This window comes from Pezoporus occidentalis, unplaced genomic scaffold, assembly GCF_034315485.1.
Source record: "Pezoporus occidentalis ecotype Australia unplaced genomic scaffold, CSIRO_AGI_Poc_V1 ctg203, whole genome shotgun sequence".
In the NCBI taxonomy this organism is placed as follows: domain Eukaryota; kingdom Metazoa; phylum Chordata; class Aves; order Psittaciformes; family Psittacidae; genus Pezoporus; species Pezoporus occidentalis.
The window spans coordinates 1,003,960-1,020,403 of NW_026913889.1; the positions used below are offsets into that span (position 1 = coordinate 1,003,960).

At 36.2% G+C, this 16,444-nt stretch overlaps 2 protein-coding genes across 2 annotated transcripts in view; both read right to left on the reverse strand.

Annotated features, from left to right (window-relative positions):
• Positions 1-16,444, reverse strand: part of LOC134163689 (uncharacterized) — a 360,084-nt gene that overhangs the window by 71,993 nt on the left and 271,647 nt on the right. The window lies entirely within an intron of this gene.
• ARAP2 (ArfGAP with RhoGAP domain, ankyrin repeat and PH domain 2) overlaps positions 1-16,444 on the reverse strand; it is a 116,314-nt gene that overhangs the window by 1,994 nt on the left and 97,876 nt on the right. The window contains exons 27-31 of the mRNA XM_062618779.1: positions 11,223-11,362; positions 8,236-8,318; positions 6,808-6,843; positions 6,270-6,333; positions 2,606-2,737 (exon numbers count right to left, since the gene is read on the reverse strand). Coding sequence (XP_062474763.1) covers positions 2,606-2,737; positions 6,270-6,333; positions 6,808-6,843; positions 8,236-8,318; positions 11,223-11,362 — 455 coding nt within the window. The remainder of the gene's footprint in view (positions 1-2,605; positions 2,738-6,269; positions 6,334-6,807; positions 6,844-8,235; positions 8,319-11,222; positions 11,363-16,444) is intronic.

Sequence of the window (16,444 nt, forward strand, 5' to 3'; positions counted from 1 at the left end):
AAAAACACCAACTACCCTTTCGAAATCAGCACAACTCTCCTGCTAAACTGGGTATAGAAGGAGCCCGTTACATAATGAGCATAGGAACAGGTTAAATACGGAACTCATTTAAAGACTGCCTGCTTCTCTGAAACACTCTTGGGTATTGATATGTAGCCCCTTAACACACACTACTACTCAACATATTGAACTTTTAAAGCAGATTCAGTATACCGAGGAATCCTAATTCCTACATGTATTTTAAGAATATTCAGTTGATGGAGCCAAATTCTATTGTTCAAAAGAACGTATCTGATGTGTGATCAGAACTGCCACATCAAGTTTTTTAACAATATTATTTCTTGATATTTGATCCACTGCCCACTGTTAGTCTCATGCTATTTATTACGCTACTGGACTCCATACTTTTCTCCTGATAACCCTTAGTATAAAATGCAACAATTCCAGTTAGAAATAGCTGTTTGCATCTAAATTTCAGGCCCTTAATCAAATAATTAGTGAACAAAATGATAATAATACACACATCTAACTACATTTTCTTTTTGTCTGCATATCACCAACAAAAGACCATGGTGGAACTCTACCTATTTGCATCCTCCTTTATCCCCTGTTCCTTTCAAAATGCTACAAAGGTATAACTTATGATATTTGACAATGGAAAGTAAGTTTGTTTTTTCCCCCTCATTCCTCAGTTTTTCTGTATTTGGAAATAAAATTACAGAATTACTGCAGATATACAGCATATTTCTGTTTTGTCTAAATGATTCCACTCTCCATGTATGCAACACATAGTGCACAAATAATGGAAATATTTTGATTCCATTTGTTATTAGAAGGATTCTTAGTTATACAGTGGTTTCAAACTTTGGGCATTACATATTTCTTTTGTTAGCACACAATAAAACTACTTCCAATAATGGGAAAAAAAGAAGACATTCAATATAGCCTTTTTAGCACAGAACTTTAATGTTAAACTCATCAGTTTGAGTACCTTTACGTTGTTTAGCATTTTTTTCCCCTTATATTCACATCAGAAAGATACAACTGTTTTCCGCTGCTTGGAGAACTTACAATCTCTTTTCTTGCCTATATGAGGGTAACTTTGATCGCATTTCTACTACAAGTTTATGCACTGATCTGTAAACAGACCTTAATTTTTCATAAACCAGCATCTTTCAGAAAATGTTTCCTTCTGTTATTACTCTCTAAGCTTTAAATTTTTTGCTTGTTAGAGAAGTATTGCAAATCCATGGAAAGACCGGAGGCGTGGGTCTCCAAAGAGATGTCTATTGCTTTACTGACTACAATTTACTGTTGTACAATATTTCTCCTTAATAAACCATATCATATGGTTACTTTCCACCACTATTTTACTGTTCATTCCAGCTGTGGCTTTTCAGGTTAAAAAAAAGTGTTATTTTTACATTTCCCATCTTATAATTTTGTGTTAACCTTCCTAAAGATTTCAAATGCCCTTTGCATAAAACTTCTCTAGATCTAGTCAGGATACAAATAACGAAGACTGCAATGTTCTACTTTTAAGTTTAAATGGAGAATTTCTCAAAGTTGCAGTGTATGAAACTAATTTAGAGTCCTTCATAATGAGGCACATTATCAACAAAAATATTATTAACAAAAGAATTCTCACACTATAAGGTATCAGGGATTTTAAATCATGAAGCTCAAAATCAAATAAAACCTTTAGGATAATAGGATACAATGTCTGAATTTGCAGCCGTCTCAAAGAACTTATTGTAGGTGACAACTGTACCTGCATAAGAACAGGTAAGAAACATACTTAAGGGCTATTAAGTTTTTAAATGACAAAACCTGTGATTTATTTTCATAAAAAAGACAGTTTTAAAATGCAAATATTAGATAGAAAGAACTTATCAAAGAACTGCAAAAGTACTTTGAGAGAAGGTTAAAAGGACAAATTAAACAAAATAGGAAAACCATAATTGCATTCACACTGTATTATAGTCAATTTGTAAGCCAGAGTAGAAATGCCTGAAGAAAGCAGAACAAAAGAAAGATGGAGTTTGCTGTTTAGGTAGAGCACTACTTCTACCTTTGCTTTTGGTTTGTTATGCAACTGAGTCAGCTTCACCAACCCATACCTGTATCGAAATCTCTGTAAGTTATGATAACACATACCGTATTTCTACCTCCCTTCAAAATCTTCTAAAACATGCAAGAAATAATACTGCATACAGTCAAAGGACAAAGCTGTTTTGTTTCAATACTTATTCTCTGCTCTATTAAGATTAGTTACCATTATTTTTCCCAAGCAGAAAAGTGCCTCCACTAGCACTGCTGTCTCTCAGGTGGAAGTAAGGCAGATAAGTCCACCCCACAGTCCTATTACTTCTAATTAACAGTAATTGCTCAAAAAAACCCCAAACACTAGTAACAATCCACTACTGATTTACTGAACAGTCAAAGAGGTGACACAAGTTTAGGTCACCATGTGTTTTTACATTAAATTGTCCATTAATGACAAAACAATGAAAAGAACATCCTGAAGAGTTCATTATTACTGGACTATTTTAAAAAGTACAGCACTGTGGTTATAAGTTCTACATGAAGTTTAAACACCACTTACTTCTGAACTCCCTCTGATTTTACAAGTAGTCTTCTCTTGATGAATGGGAATTAGTGGTAAGCCTCCAATCTTTGGACTTTTAGTTATAGACTGTTTTCGTGCTTTTCCAGCAGGTGGCCATATATCTGCGTGCTGAAGGACAAAATGATTCATTATTTTTGGTGTAGAATTTCATAAATATACAAATCCTTTTTGTAATGTAGAAGTCTTGGAAAAAGCCATCTACTGCACAAAACCATGCCCTCCTCCTGTGGGAGATGGGGGAAGACACTATGGTGCCCTAAATTATGTTAGTATTTTGTAAGTGCTGCACGATGCTGAGTAAACAGAACCAAAATGTCTTTATACAATTTTCATGTAGCAAACATCTTTCCTCCATATTATTGTTTAAATGGCCTTCTAAGAATAGAAAATATCATCAAACAAAACACACTGACTCAATTCAGAATTTCAAAATTCCATATAAACATGCTTTCAGGACTCCCACAAAAGTTTCTAAAAGAAAATAAAATTACCCAAATTTGCAAACAAGTGTTAAAAATTTATATTAATAATTTAGGAGAAAATCATTGCTTAAACCTACAATAACAACGTATGTTATCTCAGAGGAAATGGCTTGACATTTTGTTCCAATGAAACACTGAGAAGGTATTACCTGAGAGATCAAATCTTGCCAACCAAAATCAGTTTACTGTGGACTAAGATACAAGAAACAAATCCAATTCAGAAAGTGATTAAGAAACTTTTAGTCAGCTTCTGAAGGAAACTGCCTCCCTTAATACTCAGCAAGCTTAAGGAAACTATCCCTGTCAAGTAGCTTGATTTTTCTTCTTTGTCTGTAACAATTCTTAAAATAGAACTCTAGGAAAGTACATCAGAAATACTAGCAATGTATTAGGCCATATAATAAATGTATATATTCATAGTTTTGACCTATCTGTTCAATTGCACCTCATGGTGATACAATGTGCCTCTTCAGTTGATCAAAGGCAATGGAACTGGAAGAATACTATCGTGTCCATCTTCATATCAAATAATTACTTCCAACTGCGTGCTATGCATGCTATTAAGTGATTTTGTACAAAACTATTATAGAGTTCAAGAAGAGAGTTTTAGCCATACTTTCTAGGATGCTTTTGCATATAACTGAAAGAACACTGGTCCTGCTACAAATCCTCTTAGTATTTGCCAGCTTGAAGTATAAAATTAGTAACCTCTGAGATAACTTTATTTTCTGTATCAAAAATACTCTTGTTACTAGATTACAGTGGTAGGTACACTTTGCTAGTTGTATTTTCTGCACCATTTATACTAGAGGAATAAATATTATCTGAAAACAGGAGGAATAAAAAGATAACTATAGTGCTGATATTAATTACCAATAAAGTCTTATTCTGCTCAAGCACTGAGGAGCACAGTAACAGTTTCATCTCCCTCCTAATTGCAGCGGATCATTAAATGTCAATTTCTCAAGTCTTCTCAAACCCATGTGTTTGGATAAGAACAGCTTAATAACTAAAATAAAATATGATAATGATAATAATTACGATGATGATGAAAAGGGAAATAAAAAAGAAGAGAGGAATAAACCCTAAGAAACCCCAGTGATGCACAGTACAACTAATCACTATGCCCTGACCGATACCCAGCCCATCCCGAGCAGTGATCTGCAGCCCCTGGCCAACCATCCCCTGTTTATAGAGTGAGCACGATGCTCCACGGTATGGAATATTCCTTTGGTTACTTTGGGTCAGGTGTCCTATCTCTGCTCCCTCCTTGCTTCTTGTGCTCCTCCTCAGTGGCAGAGAATGGGAAACCTAGAAGTCTCTGATCAGGGTAAGTACTACTTAGCAACAACTAAAACATCAGTGTGTTATCAGTATTATTCTCAGACTAAAGTCAAAACACAGCACTGCACCAGCTACTACAAAAAAAACCAAAACATTAACTCTAGTCTTGCTGAAACCAGGACAGGAGATCTTACAGTACGCCTCAGCAATACGAGCTACTGCATTCTCAAGAAGATATTCACGGTAAAATATATTTAAAGCAGTAGATTGCAGGAAGAATAATACAGCAAATCTGCATCATTAGCACTTAATTTCTCATGCAATTCAGAGTCTGACAACTTGACTGATGTTCAGAATGCTGATTAAAGGAAAAAAAATCCAAACCCAACAAACTCCACAAAAAAGCACTACACCACCCCAAAAAAAAAAGACAAAAACCCCCAATACGAAACCAAAACACCCTCTCAATGTAGGTCATTAGTACTGCCAATTCATTGTACTGTTCATTTATTGGAATAATTTTTTAAAAATCAACAATATTAATTCAAAGCGATTTTTAATGCATATGGAATTATTTAACTTTTCTTGTTAGAAAAATAATATCTTTAACATTGAGCTGTATGTCTCTGTTTTTTATCTGTACTGTCAGAGGAATATTCTATATCCCACACTACCTGATCAGAATCCTAATTGCTAGCATTTCCCATGATTTTACATCAAATGGCCTTCAACAGCTACCAAGTTTGTATGAGTTATTTCTAAGTAGCCTGTATCAATAACCTCTGAACCTATTTGTTGTGACACCGCTCATGTTATGCCAACAAGATATGCCAGGACCAGTGGCTGTTTCCATAGAAACTACAATAGTTCAGTTAAGGGAGCTGAATAAGACAAAAATTTGGAAGTCTTCCTTACAAGGCAAGCGTTCTAACGCTACTATCTACAAAGGTTCAGATTCTATTTTGGAAAGCCTCTAAAAACTATGTATGCCAAGAGTCTTGTACCCATTCCACATCATGTAATATGTAAAGGTCACAGGTAATCATAAATCTAGTGATGTTTATTCATAGTGCTATTTCCCGAAGTTCACTGAACATCACAGGAAAGGCAAGAAAAATCTGACACATCTGAAAAATCTTAAACTATGTCCCAGTCTCCCGTCAGCTTGAACTCTTCCCATCTCTCTTACTTCTGCTTTCCCCTACGAAAATATTAAACTCCATTTGCAAGAATGCATTATATGGCACTGAAATGTACACGCTCCTTACCCACAACCTAGTAACAAGCAGAAGATTACTTAATTTAGGAGAATTCCTATGAAACACAATGAACTGTCAGTGTTAACTAAGCTAACCTGGATACCAGAAGAATACTGCTGTATTGGAATAGTTCTTCAAAAGGGCTAGTTCGTTCACTACATTTTGAAATGGTACACCTTTCTATTATGACTGGTTTGCATCCAGCGTTCAAACTAGCGAGTAGAGAAACAGCACTTGGGCACTGTGGTACACAAACACATGCTTTAGGTCAACAGCCAGAATTTCACCCAGAAGAGGATTATGACTGCAAAGAAAATGAGCTGTCTTTCTTTAACCAGCTTCTCTACAACCTAGAAGGGAAAAGTAATAAAAAAACCACAGAATGTCCTTCTCCCTTACTCTCAAAGCACTTAGCTTTCATATGAAAATAACATTACAAATAATAGTCTTCACAGACTAACAGCCACCTTGTTGCTGTTTTATTTCATTGGGTAGTCCAGAAATTTTAATGCCATTGCAAATTTATCTATAACATAGCCACATCATATACGGATCATTATTTAATGGCATTTTCAAAACAGCAGTAAAAGTTAAATTCTTTGATCAGACTAGTACCTGTGCAGTAAAAACGCTGATCATCCACTCCATCTGCGCATCTTGTCCATCGCAACATATATACCTAGAATTCAATATATAATTAACAAGAAAAGCAACAAAAAATCCTGTTGCAGATAAACATACTAAATAGGCTTCTAAACAACTTCAAACAGTGCTTACATTCATTTATGAATGCTGTCTGTATTTACTGTTAACACTTCCATATTAGGAAATACAAATACTTCAAATTATCACTTTACCCTAGTTTGAAAAAAATGCATGTACTTAATTTAAAGCACATGCATAGGTTTAAAATCTACCATTCTAAGTTCATGAAAATAATTTGCTTTATGGCCACATAGAAGGGAGACAAACACCTGACCCAAAAATACTACCAAAACATGAAGACTGTTCACTTAATTAAGAAAAACATTGCAAAAAGTCAACATGCAAAATAATGCCCATTAGTTTCCAAACATTCTTATTTTGCAATTGAACATTTCAACAAATATTAAACACTGAAGTGAAGCCAATCATGTGTTTTATGTTTACCTACCACTGGTGCTTTTCAGAAAATACTGCAAGTCCCCAGCTGAAACAAAAAGAAAATTTTGAAGATTAGTTTCAGAAATTCAAGTTCGGGACAAATTCTCAAGCTACAGAGATTCATTACCTTTATCTAGCGCTTTTAAGTGTGTGTGTGTGTGTGTGTGTGCGTGTGTGTGTATGTGTGTGTGAAATTACAAGGTTTAAATGTAAACTGCAAATCTAAAATGAAATTGTGGTTTTGATGATGGATTTTACTCATTTCTTCATGGTTTATTCACAGGTAATGAACAATCTGTTCTGGACAAAGGGTTATAGACAGGCCCTGCAGATGATGGCTAACTACCAGCACATTTTGGTTGTGGCTGTACTTTCTGAAAGCTGCTGGAAGTAAAACTGCTAAGATGGTGCCCAGCAGAGAGTCCTTTGCAGTGTGGAATTTAAATAGTGTGCTTTGCACTATAAATTAAAGGAATCACACAAGTTTACAGGTATGTTAAAATTGTTGGAAAAAAAGAAAAGGGCATAGGTTCACAATAAGGTGAAAGAAACAGACACTCTGGAGATCATGAAGAGACTTTGCAAAGTCTCCTTTTGAAAGTAGACTAAAAATAAACCTCAAGTAAAGAACCTACCTGCAAAGACTCATTTACATAATCTGTTACTCCTATTCTGGACTCATCTCCTACTCATTCTGTGCTTTAAAACAACAACAAAATTAAAAGAAATACCAACTTCTTCCCTAACACAATTAAGCCTTGAAATTTACAGACCTTTTCAGGGCATTTTGATGTGCCAGCTGTAAAGCTGTAAAGGAAAAGTCCAAGCAGATCTGTTTAAAGGCTACAGATCACTTAGAATCCCCTTGGGATAGGATCCTCTGTACATTATCTCAGTGTCCCAAAGCTTCGACCAAACAAGTACTGGAAACATCTGAGAAAAACAGATGTCATTTTTCACTGCTCTTTTCCAGAGACATAGTCACTGATGTTTGTAAAGGGTACTGTAGTCTTCAGCTAGAATAAATATCAAAATAAGGATCCTGAAAAAGGAAAATCCTTTACTGAACAACAGGAACTGTCACCATGACTAGCTAGTTTTCTCTTCTCTCTTTTTTTTCTGGGTGCAAAGGCTGCATGTCCACCAGTGAATGCAGGACACACAATACAAAACTAAGTGAGCTAGCAGCAAACATATCCACAAGAGATAATATACTTAAGATTAACAAAAGCCAATCAATAAAGTAATTTCCTAGCACAGAAGAGTTAATATGGAACACAAAAACAGAGATAGAAACAACACACTATATAGAGGGTAATTTAATTCAGCATACTTCAATTGGCATCTTGACTTTTCCTTGTCCCACTACGTTATATGTCCCCCCGACTTGACAGTACTTGCTATTCAGAGCTTAACCTATTTTCTTTTCTATTCTTACTTTGTTGGTGGCTTCATTTTCTTTTTCACTCCAAGATAAAGCTTCAGGGAATTGAGAAACAACACTTTTTCGGGTTTGCTAGCCTGCAAATGAAATAAGATACTAATTATTTTATCAGGAATGTGCAAAAAGAGAAAATGCCACATGAGGTGCATGAAAATGCACCCCTCTTTTTCTTCCAGATCATTAATTTTTTTCTCTCTTTCCCGTTAACAAACTGTGCCAATCGCTATTACTGGAAGCAGTCTAAGAACGTGAGGTCCACATGAAGTCACAAAACTGTAACACAGCTGGAATAATGAAGATGTGGTGTTACAATTCACAGCGCTGGAGTTCTGCAATACTTAGGCCCAAGCTTTTCAAGAGAGACAGTCAGGGAAGATGAGGAGTAGGGTTGCCCTCTGTTAAAGTTCTTCTATCAGATAGACAATATCATGGTGACTATTTGCTTCAGATCACGCAACCAGGACGAAGAAAAAGCAGAAGAAGTCTTTTAACAACCCAAGGAAATCTGCAACTAGCTTTGGGCCCCTCAATAGTAAAAAGAGAATCAGTAATCTGGAATGAGTTCAGCAGAAGCCCACCAAACTGTCTGGGAGCTGCAACACTTGCCCTGTGAGGAGAGGCTGACCTAACAGCAGCCCCTCAGCACCTACAGTTACCAATAAGACTGAATGAGGCTCTTCTGATTGTGGGAAGATGACTACACATGAGGAAAAACTTCTTCCCATGAGGGCAGTCAGGTACTGCAACTGAAAATGGGGTTTTCAAGACTTAACTGCATCAAGCCCTGAGCAATCCACTCCGACCTCAGTTGCTAGCTCTGCTGTGAACAGAAAGTTGGACTAAAGATCTCCTGAGGTTCCTTCCTTGCTCCTTTCTTGAAGAAACTACCTTTAGCCAACGTACAACAGGCATAAACTTGCACTAGGTATGAGAACTGAAAGTTCCTGAAGGATGGAATCCTGACAGGAAACAATAAAATTCTCATGAGCACTGTTCTACTACAAGATCACAACTAAAAAGAATAGACTAACATTCCTTTCTTGCATTTCAGTCAAGCGTTTTAGTTTTCTATGTAGAAACAAACAAAAACAACCTTAACAAATCTTACAATCCCATTACAAAAGCTACTCCAGGGTTAACTGTCCTGGATTCTCAATTTCTCCCTCTACAGCTTTCAATATCCAACACTCCAGTGTGGGGAAAAAGCGACAGAATCTGAGATAGCATAATCATATGCAAAACCGAAATCGAAAACAAATTGAAAATGAAACAAAAAACACACTACAATTTTCTGGTCAGTATTCTTACATAACATCCTGCTCAAAGGAAGGGTACTGCCAGGATGAAAGAACACCCTTACAAAACACAGTATTTAGTTAAATAACAGTATCCTTTGCACAAAAACGTACCTTACGGAAGCCATTTGACTGTGTGTGACCGTATTTCTTAACAACAGTACACTGCAGTGGTATGTGCAGTCAATTAACACATTAACGTAATTTAAAATACAGTATCACAGAAATGTTTCACTTTTTTGATCATTGCTCTTGAACAAGAGAAACACTTAACAGTATGTATTTCCATCTGCATACACAAACTTAATTTGTTGCTAATGAGAATTTATAAATTAATAAATAAATGCAGTCTTACTAAATACACTTTTTCATCTGCAATGTCAAGCTTTCCTAGTATTCATTTCTGACTAAAATGAAACCAAAATTAATAGTGGAAGATGAACCTCTCTCAAAAGAAAATTAAAAAAAATGGATAGACACTATTTTATCAGAATGTTATTTCGACCTGCTTTTTTCAAAACCAAGTGCAAAGTCATTTAAAAGTAATAGTGTTCAAGATTCCATCTGAGTTAGAGAATTTAATGTTTTGTAAATCAAGATGGGATAAAAAAGCAGATCTTAAAGCAGTACAACAATGCTATCACAAACTCTAAGATACTAATTAAGGTTTTATGAGCATGTTCATTTATTCTCACATATGTGACAATTTGAGTTTTAGCACTAAATTATAAGATGATATTTTTGACATTCTGGGGTAGTTCTAATTAAGATTATATCCACCCTATCACAAGAAAATGCAGTACTTCTTTTGCTTTAGCTTACTTGAGCAATGGATCTGCCTTTATGAAAAAGTATTTTATGAAGGTCAGCAAGTACGCCTCAGTATTTGCTGGATGGGCAAAACCAGCAGGCAGCAAAAATAAATGCATTTTAAACTTTAAGAGCTTTTTCCTTATTTTAAAAAAGGGAAACAACAAAATCAAACCAAACACATAGAAACTATCAAAACTAAAATGAAAACATAGTTCACGATGCATATTTAGTTTTATACTTTAATACACTCAAAAACACTCTTTAAAGAAAACTTATGAGGTATTTAAGACCCACCATGCCATTAAGTATTAAGTGGAATTCTGAGGCATATCTAATTACCAATACTAGGTTTTGGAGGATTGAGAGTACATCTGAAAACTGCTGTTGGAAAGCAGGGAAAGATTTTGCTAGTGTATTGAGAATTATTGTTTCTTACAATTTCTTTTGTCACTACACTTGTAGGTGCAAGAAACCTGGAGCTTGTAATTTCAAAAGCCTCTGCATGAAATAACAAGAAAAACACCATACGGCTCACTTAAGTTCCGTATTATTTCTATTACTGCTCTCTCCGGTACATTTTCAAAAAACTTAGTCACAGCTTAGTCACACAAGTTGTAGGCATTCTTGAACACTGCTTTATTTTTTTTTCTAAATCTTATAATAACGCATAATTAGAATAGCTAAACGAGCAACCAACACAAACTCCTTTTACTAAAGCATCTGTTTAGTAATAAGATAAAAACCTTGTACTGGAACCCCAGACTCTAGAAATTCTCATTTACTATCAAAAATGTTGATCTGTTTTTCGTTGGGTTTTTTTTCATAGAAAAAAGAAAGCTTAAATGAGTTTGGTGAAGAGTTTGTCTGTGGTACCTTCATATCCTTATAAACAAGCAAGTTTCCTTCCCGTAACACAAAATAACGTTCCTGAAATTTGTTTCCAGACAGTAGTTTTGACGGTTCTTCTTTATACTTCAGATTGCCTGCTTTCACACTACTTTCCTCATTTTTCTCTATCAAGAAAAAAAAAAAGCATTTTGTTAGAAGATTTCACAACACTATTTTTAAGTGCCCCCAGTATTACTGTTTATTAAAAGACTAAAATGACAATTTCACTCATTTTATATTAAATACAGATAATACAGCAATATATAATTCTACATTACACTTAAATACTTACATGAATCTATTGTCTATTAATAAGAAAGGCACTCTTAAATACAGACAGATTATGATTTTAATTGCTATGGGACAAAAAGGCTTTTCTGTTCTAAGATAACACAGCAAGAGTCCATCAACACACTTTAATTAAAAGAATCCTTTCAGAATAGAAAGTGCATTTAAATCCAAAAGTACGGCATGAGTACTTTTAATCTCTGTGCTTCAGAGAGGCAAAAATTTTCTTTAAGATCTGATTTTGTCATAAGTCTGTCTATATTTTTCTGTTTGAGTCAAAACACACAGAAACACATATATATATTTGGTAAAATTAATAAAAATCATTAAAACAATCTCAAAAAAAAATAAAATCAACAGCCAAACAAACCCAAAGCACAACTTTGTAGTCAGCTTTATAAAGCATTGAACTTAGTACCAAAAAAGCTCTTATTTTAAAAAGTACCAGAACAACTGACAGTTTGCAATGTTAGTGACTAGATTTTTCAGTATGTCCTTAGCAGTTTAAAATTCTAAATAAAATAATACAAAAAAAGTATTACTAGTACATATAAACTACTGCACCACCACTTCTTGCTAGTTTTGTTTTTCCTGTTCTGCCCGATATATGTTTGGGGGTTTGGGTTTTTTTAGACTAGTTTATTAGCTTTGCCCAGAAACATAATCTCAAAACCCAAGAATAACATGTTTTAAAGAATTCAACAATAAAAAGTAACATAAAATACATTTTCATTTGGTCAGGAAAGACAAAGAAGACAAAAAAGACCAACTTTCACTGTTTGCATATTTTCTTTTTATTTGTGAAGTGCAGTATTATACAGCGACAGCTAGTCACGCTCTGGCAGCAACACTTGTAACATGTACTAATCAAAATTATCTATTTTTTCTATCTTCACACATTCTGCTAAATGAGCCATTGTCACTGAATGATGTACACAAAGCCAGTATGAGAGGTGACATGGGAGAGTTAAGAATTTGTATGAAACATCACTAACAAGCATAAAATGCAGGGTTTAATACAAATATATTGGTTTGTACTGTTTCCAGCTACCTGCACTTCAATATTTAAGGGATTTTTGTTCTTCTTTTAAAGAAACTGTAGACAGTTATTCCACACATGTCTATTTAGGAAATAAGTAACATTTAAATAGTGAAAAATATATTAATGCATTACATGGATAATTCTGCATGCACAAAACGTCCATGTTTCACATGTCCAATTACATAAATATACTTTGAAGTGCATATAAAACCCCCAGTTAGGTTATATATCAAAACTCAAGAGTCAGATTCTACTATCATTTGTACGGCTAGAGAGACTTTGGGACTAACTTGAAAAGCTGTGTCTAGATCCCATCTTTAATACTGGCTGAAAACCCGCTGTTTAAAGGGTTGAAATTAAATTATTCCTTTTACTAACCCTAATTTTTTGCAAAAAGAGGATAATTAAAAATGTGACTCTTAATTTCCTTTTGCTTTATATCTCAGTGCAAAACAAAACAATGAAAAACATTATGTTTAAAAATATAATGGAAATGAAAAAGATAAACATCTTTAACTTATTAAATAAAACCAACTACATTCTAATCAGTATGCTTGCTATGAACCAAAAAATCTCAAAAGAAGATTTCCCAGTATTTTCTTTAGAGTTTAAGATAGAATCGGAATCCAGAATCAACACATTTCAACAATTAAAATCAGAAGTTATTTGGATTATCTGAATTAAAAACGTGAATAGAGAGGCACAATTAAAAGAAGTGCTAACATGTTCCCTCTTTGCCTGTAGGAATATGTATTTCATGTTCAGAATACAGTAGGAATCCTTATCCACACAATCACAAGTTGTTGTGAGACTAGCAGTATACTTCCACATCTGTACCAAATTACAAGATTTTAAACTTCTGCACATAGCTCCTGACATGACACTCATTCAAAACTTCGCATAGAAAATCTCACCATAAAAAAATAATTCTATAAACCACTTGATATTTAAAAACCTTGAAAAATAACGATCCTCTGAATTGATGATATTCGGTATTCTTTAGAAGACACTATTTCATAATCTAAAATAATTGGGATGTGTCCTAATCAGAATATTTTTTTCAGATACAAACTAAAAAACAAATAGAACTTTCTAGAACTCTGCATCTACTAAGAACCAGATGCACTCAACCCATTCAGCATTGATCTACCTGTGGTTTAGAAGTTTGTGTTTCAAACAACACCTCTGAATAATAACCCCTGTTCTCAGAAATCAACACTTCCTACTCGAATTATGTAACTCATTAACAGTAGAATTTCAAGGACCTATATACACACACCCTTTACTGTCAATCTGTATTTTTCTAACTAAGAAAAATTTAATGTTGGAAATCTTCAGGTAAGGAAAAGGGGCTTGAAATAGTACTAAGCTGTACTGAGTACCTCTTATACCAAAATAATATGCACACCTTGCCCTTATGAAAAGCACTTGAAAGAGTGCTTCTGCAAGAGGATGAAAAGCTATGGAATAAAATGTCAAGAGAACATACCTAAAGATCTTTCCTCTCTGGAAGGAAACAGGACAACTGGCTACCCTTGATTTGGAGAAAGCTGAAGTTCTCAACAACTTCTTTGCCTCAGTCTTCACCGGCAAGTGCTCTGACCACGCCCCTCAAGTCTTGGAATTCAGATGCAGGAACACGTGAGAATGAAGACCTTAGGCCCAATGTAGGAGAGAATCAGTTCGAGATCATCTTAGGAACATGAAAGCGCACAAGTCCATGGGGCCTGACGTAATTCATCTGTGAGTCTTAAATGAGCTCAAGAATGAAGTTGTAAGCCACTGTCCATCACAACTGAAAAATCATAGCAGTCAGGTGAAGTTCCCGATGACCGGAAAAAAGGAAATATAACCCCTATTTTCAAGAAGGGGAAAATGGATGACCCGGGGAATTACAGACCAGTCAGTCTCACCTCTGTGCCTGCCAAAATCTTGGAGCAGATTCTCCTGCAGGGCATGCTAAGGCACATGAAAAACAACAAGGTGCTTGGTGACAGCCAGCATGGCTTCACTAAGGGGAAATCCTGCCTGACCAATTTGGTGGCCTTCTGTGATGGGGCTACAGAACCGATGGACGGGGTAGAGCAGTTGATGTCATCTACCTGGACTTGTGCAAAGCGTTCGACACTGTCCCACATGACATCCTTGTCTATAAATTGGAGAGACATCAATTTGATGGATGGACCACTTGATGGATAAAGAACTGGCTGGATGGCGGCACGCAAAGAGTTCTGGTCAATGGCTCAATGTCCAGCTGGAGACAAGTAACGAGTGGTGTCCCACACGGACTGGCCTTGGGACTGATCTCATTCAACATCTTTGTTGGTGACATGGACAGTGGGATTGAGTGTGCCCTCAGCAAGTTTGCCAATGACACCAAGATGTGTGGTTCGGTTGATATGCTGGAGGGAAGGAATGCCACCCAGAGGGACCTTGACACACTTGTGAGGTGGGCTGATGCCAACCACATGAAGTTTAACCATGACAAGTGCAAGGTCCTACACCTGGGTCGGAGCAATCCCAGGCACAGCTACAGGTTGGTCAGAGAAGAGATTCAGAGCAGCCCTGTGGAGAAGGACTTGGGGGTGTTGGTAGAGAACAAACAGAACATGAGCTGGCTTTTGTGCTCGCAGCCCAGAAAGGCAACTGTATCTTGGGCTGCATCAAAAGGAGCGTGACCAGCAGGTCGAAGGAGGTGATCCTGCCCCGCTACCCTGCTCTCATGAGACCCCACCTGGAGTACTGTGTGCAGTTCTGGTGTCCTCAACATAAGAAGGACATGGAACTGTTGGAACAAGTCCAGAGGAAGGCCACAAAGATGATAAGGGGGCCAGAACACCTCCCATACAATGACAGGCTAAGCAAGTTGGGGCAGTTTAGCATAGAGAATAGAAGACTGCATGGTGACCTCACAGCAGCCTTCCAGTATCTTGCTGGGGTCTACAAGGATACAGGAGAGGGACTCTTCATCCAGGACTACAGTGATAGGACAAGAGACGATGGGTTCAAACTTAAATAGGGGAAGTTTAGGTTAGATATAAGGAAGAAGTTCTTTACTGTGAGGGTGGTGAGGCACTGGCACAGGCTGCCTACAGAAGTGGTAAATCACAGAATACTAGAATCATAGAATAGTTAGGGTTGGAAAAACCTTAAGATTATCTAGTTCCAACTCCCCTGCCATGGGCAGGGCCACCTCACACTAAACCATGTCACCCAAGTTTCTGTCCAACCTGGCCTTGAACACTGCCAGGGATGGAGCATTCACAACTTCCCTGTGTACCCCATTCCAGTGCCTCACCACCCTCACAGTAAAGAACTTCCTCCATCCCTGGAGTGAAATGCTCCATCCCTGGCAGTGCTTAAGGCCAAGTTGGACAGAGCCTTGGGCAACATGGTCTAGTGTGAGGCATCCCTGCTCATGGCAGGGGAGTTGCAACTAGATGATCTCAAGGTCATTTCCAACCCTAGCCATTCCATGATTGTATGGTCTATGAGAAAGTGGAAAACCTACCACAAGTCTTCTGAAATACATCAGTAAACTAACTCTTTTTAACTTGAAAAGGAATGTTGAGTTCTAGACAAAATATACATCTAGACCTCAATACAATTGATATTACAAAACGTGAAAAACTAGTAAAAAGGACAAAATGAGAATAATTATGAAAAAGGAGAATGCACTAAGTATAAGGAACACGGGAAAAGCTGCACTGACAGGGAAGACAATGATGAGTTACCTAGATGAAATGAGGATAACAGAGTTGTTCCATTAGGCTCACAACTAAACCAACATTATTTCAAACATCATTAGAAGTTTTTGGAAATAAAAGGAGAAAAGTGCTGATGACACAAAGCTTTAAGGTAACAGTAACAGGAAGAA